This window comes from Pristis pectinata, chromosome 6, assembly GCF_009764475.1.
Source record: "Pristis pectinata isolate sPriPec2 chromosome 6, sPriPec2.1.pri, whole genome shotgun sequence".
Taxonomy (NCBI): domain Eukaryota; kingdom Metazoa; phylum Chordata; class Chondrichthyes; order Rhinopristiformes; family Pristidae; genus Pristis; species Pristis pectinata.
Window position 1 is genome coordinate 12,135,923 of NC_067410.1, and position 16,610 is coordinate 12,152,532.

The 16,610-nt window shown below is 42.8% G+C and overlaps 1 protein-coding gene across 2 annotated transcripts in view; it reads left to right on the plus strand.

Annotated features, from left to right (window-relative positions):
• The window catches only part of sema3fb (sema domain, immunoglobulin domain (Ig), short basic domain, secreted, (semaphorin) 3Fb), a 228,048-nt gene that overhangs the window by 171,283 nt on the left and 40,155 nt on the right, over positions 1–16,610 (plus strand). For both annotated transcript variants that reach the window (XM_052017646.1, XM_052017645.1), the window contains 4 exons: positions 1,785–1,878; positions 5,492–5,611; positions 14,404–14,540; positions 16,260–16,374. In XM_052017646.1, the coding sequence (XP_051873606.1) occupies positions 1,785–1,878; positions 5,492–5,611; positions 14,404–14,540; positions 16,260–16,374 (466 nt within the window). The remainder of the gene's footprint in view (positions 1–1,784; positions 1,879–5,491; positions 5,612–14,403; positions 14,541–16,259; positions 16,375–16,610) is intronic.

The following is a 16,610-nucleotide window of genomic DNA, read 5'->3' on the forward strand; positions in this document are numbered from 1 at the left end:
CAATCATGTGAAGGTGGAAGTGTGCCCCTCTGCAAATTAGTCTGGGCACTTCTCTGCACAATTCACTTTACCACAGCTCATGGTTTCCCAGTGTCACTCATACAAACAAGGATGCTACAAGTCATATACTGTATGTTCCCTCCATTGTTGGCATAAATTAAGGCTTTTGGGTGCAAACTGCTACCTCTGTTCATCATTCACACAAAAAAAAAACAGGAGCCTATTGCACTGAGATGGGAAATGAGACTTCAATTGAAACTCAATATTGCATTCGTCATCTACCAGCCTCAGTCTTTAAAGCTTATGATAAAGGAATCGTCATAACTGGGTTGTCCTTTCACTATTCACAGCCCCTTGATATAATTCACATTGGGGTTGAATATTGCAGTCTCTATCCCTGCAATTATATGCACCGTACAATGGTGTGGAGCCACTCATGGCACAGGACTTGATCAGGGCAGACTATCGGGTGGGGTTCCACACATGCAAGTAATTGCCATGTCCCCTCTCCCCATGTTTTTCTTCACCTACATAGCAGCCTTTTGTGCAGCTACTCTGTGGCTGCCTTGGTATAACGTATGACACCCTTCCCAGTGATTAGCATGGCAAGGCTGTGGTGGTTGTAAGCTTTATGAGGAATTGCACAGATTGCATTTTAGTTCCTAATCCAGCATGCAAACTGCCATAAGCACTGCTTCAATATGTTTTTGGCCAATTTAATGACTCTTTACAGGGGATGCAAGTAGGTGTTTGCAGTAAACAGTTACTGCACCAAAGAAAGGATAACATTCAATTTCTAGGCAAAAGTGTACAGCTTCCTAATCAATAATACTGCTTATGAGAGCTTTATTGAAAGCATTTTAGAAGTTAGAGGAAAGCATTAAATATTTTAGTTTATATTTTATCTATAGTAACAGAGCCGCAAGCAACATGTACCATCCATTTTATTAAGTGCTTATCCATGCAGGACATACCTAATCAGGGTTCTCTATTGATAAGCCAAACTTACTAGAGTTTACTTACCAAACTTACTCAATATTGTTAGAGAAAGAGTGCATTACTTTCATAGAATGACGTGTATAATTTGACCAGCCAATTTTCCCAGAGCACGGGTTTGCTCAAAAGTCGCACATATTGAGAACCCAGTCACACGGGTCAGCACACCCCAGTCCCTGCCTGACCATTTTACATCCAATTAACGGAGAGAAAATACGTCCGGGCAACAAATCAGATGCATTGACCCATGTGTCTGAATTTCCGACCTGCTCCTGTTGCATGGCTCTGTGTCTCTGAAGCACTAATTCCCAAAGTTTATTGAGGGGAAACAGTGCTATCAAAAGAATAGTTGTACAATTTGTCAAATGGCAAAGCTTCCAAAAGCAGTACGCTACACTGCGGCATGTCTTAGGGAAGCTTATGTAAGGAAGCAGCATGTTTTAGAGTACCTTATATGTTGAAGTGTTATGAAGAAGGTACATTTGATAGCACCTCTCTTCTATAGGGAGCAACAATTTGCGCTAGACCATGTTTCCTCTGTAAATGATGCATTTCGTACTTTTATCATCTCCTGGTTTAAACCTCGTGTGTGTTTCAGCTCAATCTTACCGTTTGTAATTGATTCTGTACTAACAAGAGACCATAAATGAACAAGAGTCTCTTGCAAGATGTGAAGGTGTCTGGAGTGTTGATCAAAAAGAAATTTTTAACAAATATTTTTTCCCTCTTCTTTGTCCCTCCCTCCCTTTCTATGTCTGTCTGTCTCTGTTTTTCTTTCACTTTCTCAGGATTACATCTTCCATCTGGAGCCAGGAAAAGTTGAATCAGGGAAGGGCAAGTGTTCCTATGATCCCAAGCTCGACAGTGTGTCATCATTAATTAGTGAGTCTTTCTCTACTCTTCTTCAGCACTGTTGCCTACATTGATGGGTCCAGAATAGGAAAGGAAGGAAGCAAGGGGAGAAGTTAAAGGGGGAGGGGGAGGGGGAGATGCAGTGGGTGGGCACAAATGTTATCCTGCCTGTAAATAACTGAACCCAATGGATAGTTGGAGCAACGTTCAGTAAAAGTCACTGTCAGTGGACAGATTGAAGGCGATTGCATTGGTACGTCAGTCACAGAAATGATCTTGTAACTGTTTGTGTTTGCTTGAGTGATTTGAGGCACTTTTGCTTAGCTGATGTCATTGTCCATGATTAAGACCCACTCACCAATGAACACCTGGAGTGCAGACTGGAATTTGCATTGAAAGAAGATTGCCTTTCCAGATGTGTGCTCTGGGTTTTAAATTCTACTGATTTGTCTCATCACCCTCCCCACTCCCACTTCGTCTGCCCCTGCACCATCCCTGACTTCACCCACCAGTCAAGGAATTTCCCAGGTCCTCTCCATCCCCCTTTATCTCCTCACCAGGTCCCTACCCAGTTTGTCAAAGAATGTTGCAGGCCTGATGTTTGCAGGAAGTAAGGTTAGAATTTGCCTCTCACCCTCAGCTAAAGACTTTACATCACCCTAAGCCTTTACTGCCTCCCAGGAGTCCGACATTGTGTCCGCATCCGGACTAGACGAGGTTTCGGGAGGTTGTTCAACCTTGAAGGTTAATTTGACTGATGCACCAATCACACACGTACACACACTTGCACATATATATATATATACACACACACACACACACATGCAAACACAGACACAAAAACACAATGCACACAAACAGGCATATGTAGGTACGTACATACACACGAGGATGCATATGCGCATGCACACACACACATACACACACAAAGGCATAAGCATGCCCATACACTCACATGAACATGCAAACACACACGAGAGCCTGCATACTCACACTCACAAAAACACACAAAGAAATTCCAACAAGTGTTACTGACTTTGCCAACGTCCACACACGAGCCCCTTCCACTATCATTCCCTAGTCATGGGGCACAGACACTAATTGTACCAACCCCAGCTCAGGTCAGTTGAAACTGGAGATCAAACTGGAAACAAGAGCTCAGTTTGACACCATCATTGCAACGATTTCCCAAACGCTCTGGGAAGCTTCCTCAAGGCCATCTCCAAAAAACCTATGAGAACCACCAAGGAATGTCCACTTCAATAAAGGTTTCTCGTTTTCAATCGTTTGATAATTGATCATCTGTTGTTGTCATCAGCCATTCCATGAAGGATTGAGCTGACTATCCCACACCCATTCCACATTTTATCAAGATCTTAACTGATTTAAAAGAGGAAATGCATGATGTACATATCAGCCTTGTCAGTTGTCTGAAAAGAGAAAAGGCAAGTTGGCTTCAAAGGTGTTTAGACTGATATATCAGCTGATCTCCTGCATATTTGCAGCGTTTTGTAGTTTCTGTATATTACTTTCTCTGGGTAAACATGCACATGCTGTCCTGCCCATTGGACACTCATGAATTAGACAGTTTGAGATGTCAGTGCTATGGAACTCTCCCATTTTTTTAACTCCATTCAAGCAATTCCTCCAGGACCTGGAGTGAAAAAACTGTGGACTCTGGGAAATCTGAAACAAAAACAAAAAATGTCAAAAGCACTCGGCAGGTCAAGAAAGAGAAATGAGAGTCAATGCTTCAGGTCAATGACCCTTCATAAGAACTGGAACAGTGAGAAAACAAGTGTGTGTTTAAGTTGCAGAGAGAGGGAGGGGTCAAGAGAACAGAAGGTTCTGTGATAGGGTGCAGACCAAAGCGGTCAAGGTAAACATTACTTTAAATCCTGACACAGTTGGAAGAGAAAAGAAAAAAACGGACACTAAAGTATCCAGCAAAAAATATATCCATTAGGCTTGTTAGTTGAAACTGTTGTTTTCAATATTGAGGCTGAAAAATGTAGATGAGAAACTGTTCCTTGACTTTAACTTGGGCATCAATACAACAGTGCAGGAGCCCAGAGATGAAGAGGTCAGAGTGGGGGCAGGACAGAGAATTAAAATGACAGATAACTGAAATTCAGGGGCATCCATGCAGACTGGCAGAGGACCCCGAGCTTCCAGTTACCTGTTATTTTAATTCTCCATCCCACTCCAGCTCTAATCTCTCCGTCTTTGACCTTCTACATTGTTCCAACAATGCCCAAAGTAAGCTCATGGAACAGAACCTGATCCTCTGTCTAGGCACATTGCACCCCTTGGGACTCAACACTATATTCAACTGTCTGAGATTATCAGCCTTGTTTTCCTGGATATTTCAGTTTCTATTTGTTCCTTTTTTTACTTTTCTCTTCTAACAGTCAGCATTTAAAGTTATGGTTACTTTAACAACTTTGATATGCGCCCTATCACAAAACCCACTTTTCTCTCTACCCCTCCCCTTCACTCCACAACATAAAACACACTTGTTTTTCCGCCTTTCCTGTTCTAATGAAGGTTCCGTTACCAGAAATATAGATTCTGTTCCAAGAGTCATAGGGCCCTACAGTCATACAGCACAGAAGCAGGCCCTTTGGCCCACAGAGTCCTTGATGACTATCAAGCAGCCAACTACACTAATCCTACACTAATCCCATTTTATTCTCCTCACATTCCCATCAACTCCTCTTAGGTTCTACTACACAACCACACACCAGGGGAATTTACAGCAGCCAATTAACCTACCAACCCACACATCTTTGGGATGTGGGAGGAAACCAGAGCACCCAGAGGAATCCCATGCAGTGACATGGAGAATACGTAAACTCCACAGAGACAACATCGCAGGTTGGGATTGAACCCAGTTTGCTAGTACTGTAAACCACATTACTAGCTGTGCCACTGTCCCAGCCAATTCTCTCTCCCATGGATGTTGCCTGACCTGCTGAGAATTTCTAGCATTTTTTTTTCCTTTTTGGCCTATTGGACTTGAGTGGATTTCCCCCATATCCCAGACTCACCTTACTTCAACTCTCTCTGGGCAAGGTCATCTCTGCAGGATTGTTTAGCGGAACATGGCAGATTGTTCGTTCTGCTCTGCAAACCTATCTGGAGAAGGCACTGACAGGACCCCAGCTGGCCAAATTTATTTCACTCTGAATCAGCACAAAAGGCACAAATATCACCCTCACCTGCTCGGGAAGGATTAAAACTGAGATTCCGGAGTTAAAAGCATAATGTGATAAACCATTCCCCAGTGCTTCCTCTGAGAATATGTGTCAAAGTCATTGTGGTTGTGCTTAGAAGGCAGAGTAATGTGATACCAGACTTCAGTTTGGTTCAATCTGTTTCACACAATCAGAGAGACAAAAGGTGATTGAGGAATTGAGGCAAAGCCTATTCATTTTTGCACGTACTGTGTACTTACTAACAAGATTGCTTTGGGGTTGAGTGTAATTGTATCCACAGCCACTTATTCCATAAGTGCTCTTACTGAACGTTACTGTTACACGCAGGGGACTGTGAAGGTTAGCATACGGTACCAGATCACCTTAACTCCTCTGTCACGCACTCCTCCCAGTTCTCAGTCTGATATTCTTGTACTTCCTGGCAGACGGAGAGCTCTATGCAGGTGTCTACATCGACTTCATGGGAACGGACGCAGCCATCTTCCGCACTATGGGCCAGCAAACAGCCATGAGGACCGACCAGTACAATTCTCGTTGGCTGAACGGTGAGTGCCCACAACATCTGACAGTGCTGTCCGCGGGACCTGAATTATATCAAAAGAAATAGGATCCAGCACCTCACATTTGAGCCAGACCCTTGCAGTAGCTCCAACCTCAGTGGTGTGGTATGGAGGTTCCTAACAGATCTACCATCACAGAGATTAGTGTCAGTGATAGAGAAACTGAAGCAGGCTAATGGCATAGAAGAAATACATTTAACCTGAGGACTACAGCAAATACTATCTCTTCTGATACTTCATAAATTTATGAAAACAAGCTCTGTTTTATCATGTGATTGTTAGGTGACTGATTGTATTCCTTAAAGTACCAAGCACTGTAGTTGTAGCAAAATTGCTCAGTGCAGTAAAGGATATAATTCCACTGTGTTCAGCAGAATAAGTATTAATCAATAGATAATTATGTCGAGCTTGTTAACCAGCTGAGTGAGGGTTATGTACTGTGGGCATATTTCCACTGTATCCCCAAGGTAAAAGTTATTTACTGTTTGTGTAGTACCACTGTATCCACAGAGGAAGCATAATTTACTGTGTACATATTTCCACTGTATACACAGTTACTGTGCACGTTGAGGCATTGTGTTCCCTGGATGAGGGTTATTTAACTACATGCATAGTTCCACTGTATTCAACATGTTATTTACTGTGTATTCATTGTACTGTATTCCTGAGATATGGGTTATTTACTGTATTCATTCTTGCACCGTATCCCCAGTAGAAGGCATAAGGGGGATGTCAGGGGTAAGTTTTTTACACAGAGAGTGGTGGGTGTGTGGAACGCACTGCTGGCAGAGGTTGTGGGAGCAGATACATTAGGGACATTTAAGAGACTCTTAAATAGACATATGAATGATAGAAAAGTAGAGGGCTATGTAGAAGGGAAGGGTTAGATAGATCTTAGAGCAGGATAAAATGTCGGCACAACATTGTGGGCCGAAGGACCTATACTGTGCTGTAGTGTTCTATGTTCCATGTTCTATTAGAAGGGTTATTTACTCTGGGCATAGTTGCACTGTATACCCAGAGGAAGATTTATTTACTGTGTGCATTGTTGCACTGTATCCTCAGCAAAAAGGTTATGTACTCTGGGCATTGATGCACTGTATCCCCAGAGGAATGGTTACTTTCTCTGTGTGTTGTCCTAATGTTTACCAAGAGGAAGGATTGCTTTTCTGTGTGCCCTTCCAGTGTATACCCAGAGGAAGGGTTATTTACTGTGTGTGTTGTTCCAATATATTTCCCAAGGAAGGGTTGTTTTTTGTGTATGTTGTATTGTATTGGTCTATTATTGTCACATGTACGGGGATACAGTGAAAAGCTTTCGTTTAGTGTGCCGTCCAGACAGATGATGCATCAAAGTAGCAAAAAGAAAGGAAAGAAGAGGATTGGTGTTTTTTCATTGTATTCTAAGGGTGATGGTTATTTAACATGGGCATAGTTCCATTGTATCCCAGAGGAAACTTTGTTTACTGTATGTTTGGTTACTTTCCCTGGATAAAGGTTATTTATTATATGCATAGTTCTACTGAATTCCTAGGACAATAGATGCTTACTGTGTATATTGTGTCCAGCAGAGTAAGGTTACTTACCGTGTTACATTGTGCGATTCCTATCTTCCCGCAGGGAGATAAACTGTCCAGAGACCCTGTTTCTCTCCCTAGTCAATTGTTATGCATTAATGTATTACTTGTGTAAAAACACAAATATCTGCAGATGCAGGAAATTTGAAATAAAACCAAAAAATCTAGAGTTACTCAGCAGGCCAGGCAGCATCTGATGATAGAAAAACAGAAAGAACATTTCCGGTCAAAGACCCTTCACCAAAGTGGTCAGTCCTCAAGATCATAGATCGGAAATATTAAGAGCAACAGATAATCTGCTGGAAGAACTCAGTGGGTCGAGCAGCATCTGTGGGAGGAAAGGAATTGTTGACATTTCGGGTCAAAACCCTGCATTGGGACTGGGAGGCAAACTTCCTTAAAGTCGGCACACCTTGAAGAGACTTCACAGTGGAGTAGAACAATGGAGACACAAGAGACTGCAGATGCTGGAGTCTGGAGCAACAAACAGTCTGCTGGAGGAACTCAGCGGGTCGAGCAGTATCTGTGGATGCTGCTCATCCCGCTGAGTCCCTCCCGCAGACTGTTTGTTTCTCCAGGTTCCTGCATCTGCAGTCTCTCGTATCTCCATCTGAAACATTAACTCTGTTTGTCCGTCCACAGGTGCTGCCTGACCTGCTGAACTCCTCCAGGATTCTTTATTTATAAACGTGTTACTTCTGTAGGAAGATTCACTTGTTTTACGATCCAATTTGGTTTATATGACAAAGTTTTGGTAACTCTGCGACAGACTTCCACCTCTACCACACCAGTAAAGATATCTTTTTTAGTCACATGTATATCGAAAGACACAGTGAAATACATCTTTTTGCGTAGAGTGTTCTGGGGGCAGCCCGCAAGTGTCGCCACGATTCCGGCGCCAACATAGCATGCCCACAACTTCCTAACCCGTATGTCGTGGAAATGTGGGAGGAAACTGGAGCACCCGGAGGAAACCCACGCAGACACGGGGAGAACGCATAAACTCCTTACAGACAGCGGCCAGAACAGTGATGAGTTGTGGAACTGTAACTGCATGAAGTCTCCCATCTGCAGCCTCAGCCCATACCCCAGCCAAAGTGCATGCAGTGACGAGATATGACGTGCTGGTTCTATCAACCACATTAAAAAACTAAATGAAGTAATTAATTTCCTATCTCCCTTGTTGAGATTAGCTGTTACCCCAGGTTTAACATGATGACTGGACAGATCAGTCCTCTCTTTGTGAAATAATAGTTGATTATTACGTCCTTACAGTAATATGCTTAGAGATGTTATTATCCTTTTAGGGGAGGGAGGTTGTTTCCAGGGTATGGGCTGCAGAGTGGGGTGTTAACCCTGCCACTCACCCTGTGCAGGGTATGATTACACTGCCTCTTGCAGAGAACAGAACCCCACCTTCCACTTGTTTCCATGCATGTAGAATGAGCAGGAAAGGGTCACAGTTACAGAAGACAAAAGGAAATCTGGAAATGCTTGACATTCACAAAGAAAGCTGAGAGTAAACAGGAGATTGGCCAACACTTTAAACAAAAAAGGGAGCTCAGATTTCAGGGTAACCCTCGCGCAGCTGAATAGGAAAGAACTGTACATAGTTTTATATCAAGTAACACTAAACCCTGTTCTGCTGTATACAGTGAACACATACACACAAACACAATTGCTACCTCTGCTGTGCTCTGTAACTTAATATTATAATCATTTCACAGTTTTATAACCTTATAACAAATTTTGTTTCTGTTAGGTTATAACACATATATCAAAGACCATTTTAGCCTCCACTCCATTTTTGTGTTGGAAGTGGTAAACAATGCACTTGAATACTCTGGGGCAGCGGCTATGTGGATTTAAAGAAATAATGCATCATTCACGGTTATTATACAACAATGAGCAATACATTGCATACATTTGCATAATGTTCTTAATACTATGTGATCTACTGAACATTTGGTAATACTGTTATGCCCGTCTCACAAAGCTGTTTAAATATCAATGTTACCTTAATCACTTCTTTGTCCAATAATTCAGAAATGGGTAATATCCAGATCACAAACATCAAAAACTATCCCAAATCTCCGCTTATTCAACATCACCAGTATTCCCAGATCACTGCCTTTTCGATATCACGGACTATGGCCGATCGGTGTTTATTCTGCATCATAAACAATCCCAGATCAGAGCACTGAGCCATGAAATAACACTAGAAGCAAATTTAAATTGATTGAAGAAAGTGCAACAAAAAACTCAGCTCATTTCGCATTTTTGAAGTGTGCTGCAGTAATGTAGTGCTACGTGAAGGGGAGAGAACCTCGTGAGACCTATTGGGATAACTTTCCCTTTTGCTACTTGAATGTTAAACCAGTAGTATTAGCTGCCTCTCCTCTAGAACAAGGGCAGGTTCTTGTAGCTGCCAAGTAGACCAGAACATTGCACCACCCATGCCACAATTAGAGAGTGGCAGAGGTTAATCAGGAGTAATATTGAACCGTGACCAATGGCTGCATGGAACATTGGCACCAAGTGATAAAAGGCAAGATGAGGACTCGTATCAGGAAAAACGTACTCAAGCTCAAAGTAATTAATTCCTGGAATAATCTTCTGGAATGAGTAGAGGAGCCAACGGCAATCTGGAATTATTCATTGCACGCTGTGAGTGTGGGACATAGATTTTTGTACAAATGTGAGGTAGATGGCCAAATGCATCTGTAGTTTGCTGTGTGATTTTCTTAACCTTTGCAAGATCCTAAGGGATAGTTTTAACTCTACCCAGTTAGAGGGAAAACTGACTGGATTGGATTTACACCTTGTCTAACTTTACTTTCTATTGACTTTACCAGTTTGCTGGCATGATGGTGAGGCATCGTGGGGTTGGTGGAGAGGGAGCTTAAAATTACTCCCAGTGACTGCTCCAGGAACTTTTATATCCGATATGTTACAATGATCGGAGTGAAATCCAACAGCTGGATTTAACTGGCATGGGATACCAACCATGAGCAGCTGTGTAAATAGGTGCAGCTCTAGGGTTACTGGTGTCAGTTTAAAGTCATGTCAAGATTACTGAGTTATGTATTGTTAGTAGTTAAAAGTGAAAAGATTTCAAGTATTTAAACAGTCCCTGTAATGAAATAAAAATATATCGTATCAACTGAGGCTGGTCTCCTCTGGTTTATCTGGTCCCCAACCAACTCTTCAAGGGCCCTTATCATCAGAAACTACTCAATTAAAGGTAATAACTAGAAAGTCAATCTGAGTTATTTCCACTTTATCTACTGTTACAAAAAAGAAGAGCTCATATGTAGGGGGCGCCACAGTAGTGTAGCGGTTAGCGTAACGCTATTACAGTGCCAGCGACCAGGGTTCAATTCCTGCCCGTCTGTAAGGAGTGTGTACGTTCTCCCCGTGTATCTGCGTGAGTTTCCTCCGGGTGCTCCGGTTTCCTCCCACATTCCAAAAGACCTACAAGTTAGGAGCTGTGGACATGCTATGTTGGCGCTGGAAGAGTGGCGACACTTGCGGGCTACCCCCAGCACATTCTCAGTAATGCAAAAAGACGCATTTCACTGTGTGTTTCGATGTACATGTGACTAATAAATAAATATCTCATCTTAACCTATGTGACCAGAATAACCGATTCTGTCCATTAAAGGGTGCGGCAACATAGTCATTAGTAGTCCAAAGATCCAAACTACTGAGAGTGGGGCTTAGCTCCCTGCGCAGCTGCTGAATCCAGTAAGGTATAAAACAAAATGTCAACTAAGAGGCTAAGATTGATAATGGTGTCTAGATTTTTAAAAAATGAAATGTCTGGTTCACTTTCCTTTAAGGATGGAAATCTGTCATCCAGGCTTGGGTCAGACCCTACGCGTGAGTCTAGACCCGCATGGTTAACTCTTAACTGCCCTCTGAAGTGACCTAGCAAAATCACCATCTCATGGGTAATAAACGCTCGTCAGGCCACAGCCCATGAGTGATTTAAAGAACCGCTCTTGGGACTGTATGTGGTAGCAATTACAAAGATATTTATGAATACATCATCAGAAGGTGCAATAGAAACAATGGTTGATGCTAGATCAGGAAACATTCCTGGATCAGTTTCCCTGCCCCAGTGGTTAGCTTCACCCACCAACCTAAACTCTGTGGTAAATCCTTGAGGTTGGCTCTCCGTGCTTTATTCTTTACTAGCTGTCACCCAGCTTTGGGAAAGGAAAGCAAATTCACCTGCGGTAAATCCCAACAAAAATTCTTTCTGCAAAAGTAATTCAGGTACTAAATTCTTCCCCAGATTGGGACTTTAAGAGTCTCGTGCAGGATGGAAGCTTCCCTCCTGCAATAGCTTATAAGACTCTTCACCAGAACTGCATGCAGATACACTGATGTGCATAAAAGAAACATCACTGTAGCTTTGTCCACAGTAGTATCCTTTCCCCATCCTCCCTCCTTTGTTAACACACCAGAGGCTAATTATCCAATGAGTCTGGACCAGATTGCCTACAACACCTCCTGATGAAAAGCAGACGGATTAATAAGGAAAGAGAGTTGCTGCTGTCAGGTGCGTCAGGCAAGAAACATTTTCTCTTGTGTTTCTACCCATCCATCTACCTTGGTCTATCATTTAGCTTGCATCTTTACCCATCTTTGTCCCTATCTCACTTCAATTTTTCTCTTTCTTACAGTTCTATCCTTCTGTCTGCCCATTTCCTCCTTCATTCCTTCATCTAGGTACATTAGGGACATTTAAGAGACACTTAGACACATGAATGATAGAAAAATAGGGGTCTATGTGGGAGGGAAAGGTTAGATAGATCTTAGAGCAGGATAATATGTCGGCACAACATTGTGTTCTATGTTCTATGTTCTATATCTCTGTACTTTTAACTTTCTGTGTATTCCTGTCTAAATCTAACTCATTCCTCTCCCTCCATTTTCTCTCTCTCTGCTTCCCACTAGAATAGTGATTTGAGAAAACAGACCCAATAACATGAAGCTTTGAAGCTTGAACTAACTGAAAGTTCCTTCAGCTTCTTTATATTTGTCTGCAACTTTCTCCCCTCTCCTTCTGAAGTTGTTCAATCCTCGCACGAGTCGGTTCAATCATTTCAACTGATCACAGATGGTTATGGCTCAGAAGTACCAGCAAGCCATTTGACTACGTTTCTTGAGTACTCATTTCTTCTTAAAACGTGAGGTGGGTGATGTTGCTGAGGCAGGTCACACTCCTCCTGTGACCACCACAACTCAGTCTGAGGTCTGAAAAACAGACTGCTGGAGGAACTCAGTGGGTCAGGCAGCATCTATAAAGGGAAATGGACAGTCGACATTTTGGGTCGAGACCCTTCATCTGGACTGAATGAATAGAGGGGAGATAGCCAGTATAAAGAGGTGAGGAAGAGAGGGAGGCAAGAGCTGGCAAACAACACTTGGATCCAGGTGAGGAGGGGTGATAGGTAGATGGAGGAAGAGAGTGGAAATAGCGACAGAGGCTGGGAGGTGATAGGTGGAGGCAACAAAGGGCTGCAGGTGACGGAATCTGAGAGGAGAGGAAGATGGAGCAAGTAAAGGAGGTGGGGGGGGCAGAAGGGAACAGTGGTGGGGGAGATGACCCAGTGGGAGGAGTGTCTGGGTGAAGAAGCAGATGGAGAAGATGGAGGATGGGAAAGAAACTGTGTGATGGGGGTTGAGGTGGGAAGGCTTGGGTGTGTATAGGAGTTTTAGAGACCACAGATACTGGAATCTGGAGTGTCTTCAGTCTGAGATCTTCCTGTCTCATGTGACTGAACAACTACTGATAGAAAAGCACAGGTTTCTCTTTGGTTGAGGTAAAATTGTTTCTCATTCACAAGATGACAGGTGGGGGAGGTGGCAGAGGGACAGTCAGAAGGTAGGGATTCAGGTGAGGCCGAGTGCTGCAGTTGTGCTTGGACGAGGACATCTTCACCTGGCTCCATGTCCATCTCAGCAAATACTTAGCAACAGACCCTCACGGTCCTTTTCAAGAGAGCTGATAAGGACTCAGGCAGACAACCCCCTCCTGAGTGCAGCTGGTCAACACAGACTACAGTGACGGCACCTGGGCTCTGGTGCTGTACTCGATGGGGTTCAGAAGAACGAGGGGAGATCTCATTGAAACTTACTGGATACTGCAAGGCCTGGATAGAGTGGACGGGGAGAGGATGTTTCCATTAGTAGGAGAGTCTAGGATCCGAGGGCACAGAATAAAAGGACATCCCTTTAGAACTGAGATGAGGAGGAATTTCTTCAGCCGGAAGGTGCTGAATCGATGGAATTTGTTGCCACAGAGGGCTGTGGAGGCCAAGTCATTGGGTGTATTTTAGGTAGAGATTGATAGGTTCTCGATTGGTAAGGGGGTTAAGTTTTACGGAGAGAAGGCGGGAGAATGGGGTTGAGGTAAAAGAAATCAGCCATGATTGAATGGTGGAGCAGACTCGATGGGTGGAATGGCTTAATTCTGATCCTATGTCTTAGGGATATGCACCCACCATATGCAGGTAGGGCCTTGGACATTCCTTTACCAATATGACAGGAGCACCCACTCCCAGTGCAAAATGACCACTTCCACCATTTACCTTATTGGTTGTTTGAAGGTCCAGTTTGCACCTCAGTATCAGTTTAATGTTATTTCAGGATCCCATTTGTTTCTGAAATTTTGTTGGTGGAACGCAATTCAGAGACTTCTGCTTTTAATTTGAATTACAAGGCTCCAGGGTTACATTGCAATATAACAAGAAAAAGAGACTTGCATTTACATGATGTCTTTTGCGAGCGTGGGAAATTCCCAAAGGAATATTAGCAAAGCATTGTTGAAATGGGTCCTTTTGTGATGCAGAAAATATGGTAACTAATGTGGTCAGCAAGATCCCACAAAGATGTTGGCCAGATGGCAGGGAAAGTTCACCTGGTGTGCGATCTTCGGCATCCATCTGAGTGCTCACATGAGTCTTCAGTTAAATCAAGTATTCCCAGCAAAACATTCCCTTGGTACTGTAAACTTTGGGTGAATTTCTTTGCCCCTGTTCTCTTGTGGAACTTAATGGCTACAACCGACTGACTCACAGGTCACTACACATTGAGCCACAGCTGATGACTAGAGGGCAGGTTACTCTGAAGTGCAATATGTTTGTGAACCAGCATTCATTGTGTGTCTCCCTCTTCTGCTCGTTGCAGACCCAGCGTTTGTCCATGCCCAGTTAATCCCAGACAGCAGCGAGAAAAATGATGATAAGCTCTACTTCTTCTTCCGGGAGAAATCAAGTGACTCTGGGAGTTCAGCCATCCACTCGCGGATAGGAAGGATCTGTCTGGTACGTGTGCAGTCAAAAACTCAGCAAATTTGTGAGCAACCACTTAAGTAGTGTCTGCAGTGTCAAAATGAAGCCAGATTATTCCCATATGAAACCAAAGCTATTTCTATAAACCCATTTTATTTGTTCTTTTATTAATACAAGTAGCAAAAATATACTGATTTGAATTAATGGAGAGCAAATAATTAACTTAAATATATATTGTCCGCTCTTAGACATCCAAACATGCCTCACAAGCAATGAGTCATTTTTTGAAGTGTGGCCACAGTGTAGGCGATATTCCAAGCAAATGGGCCTGTGAATTAGAACCCAACACAGTCCTGGAAACACCAATGATTACACGCTCTGTTTGGTTTGTACTGTTTCAAAGATTAAAGTTGGACCGAGAGAATGTCTCTTCTTTGAATGATGTGGAAAGACCTTCCTGAAAAGGTGGATGAGTCTTCCCTTTAATGTTTCATCTGAACAAGAGTGGCCTTGATTTTGATCCATCCACAATATTACATGGTCCAGTTTTTAAGAACAATATATGAAGAAATAGACCTTGATATTTTTCTGGTGATCAATACTACATCCCAGTTACAAAGCTTTGTATTAAAAGAAGGAGTTAAAATGAAGATCGGAACGTTCAACATGGATTCTTAATTGGGTTACATACTAATATTTGACAATTCAAAACCAGGCAGCTTGCATATTTTACTTTTGAGTAAATGTCCATTTCTATTTTTATATGTAGCTCTCCCTCTGATGGAGAATTTGAGCTGCTTAAGTCATTCTGCTTTTATTCAGCAGAAACAGGGAGGTCAAAAGGAGAAATAGCAGTGTAAACATTGGAAGCAACATGTTTTAGGCTCAGCAGCCATTCTAAATTGAGAAGATAGATGTGTATTTATATCGTACCCATCACTTCCTTCATATCCCTTTCAGAATGTCCCACTTTTAGCCTATAGTAACACAGCAGCCAATTTGCTCACATCAAGCTCTCACAAACAATAATGAGATAATGACCAGATAATCAGTTGTTGCTTGAAGAATTAATACTGGTCCAGGAACAATGGAGTTAGCTTCAAAATGTTGACATGGAACTTTTTTACATCCAACTGAGAAAGCAAGATGGTGTCTTGGGTTAATGTCTCATCCAAAGCACAGCACCTCTACACATGCAGCACTCTCACAGTACTGCACCCAAGCGGCAGCCTAGATTTTTGTGCACATCTTTGGAGCAGGGTAAACTCGAGAGTATGAGTCACTGAGCCATAGGCTGCTCACATATATCCAGCCCAAGTAACTGAAGATCTCTGTCTAACAGGGGACTAAGTTGGTATACAACTGATAGGAGACTGCCTTTTTATGTTGTAGGTCTGAGTTTTAATCCTGATGAAACTGTGATCGCCCTGCTACAGGGCTGTGTGGGACTGTTCAGTGAGAATGGTTTCAAATTTGCATAAATAAATTGAAAGGATTTTTCATGGTGAAGGAACACCTCACTCACCACATGTGAGGCATGTGGCATTTTTGAATGGGACAGATGACCTGGGACCTTTGCTGTCCACAGCAATGATTTTCCTTGCCTCATGTCTGGATCTCACGATGACAACTAGACAGAGAATGATTGCTATGATCATTCAGTAACCCCATTGTCATCCTAAACTGTTACCACCTGCACAGTAGAAAGTGAACTAGTTGGATTTCTACCACTTAAATCCATTTCTCTTACAGAATGATGACGGAGGTCACTGCTGTCTTGTCAATAAATGGAGCACGTTCCTCAAAGCTCGACTCATCTGTTCAGTCCCAGGCCCTGATGGAATTGAAACACACTTTGATGAACTCCGTAAGTGTTGCAAATTGCCAGTCACAGATCAACAGACGCCATGGGTCACTTTACTGGGTTAAAGTGTGCTTTTTCAATGCTCTCATTTCAGCAGCATCTAGTGGCAGTAAAGGGGATTTGCAAGCAGGCACTGGATTAGAATTCATAGTCATAGACTCATACAGCACAGAAACAGGCCCTTCAGCCCACCGTGACAATGCTGACCCTCAAGTATCCATCTAGACTAATTCTATTTA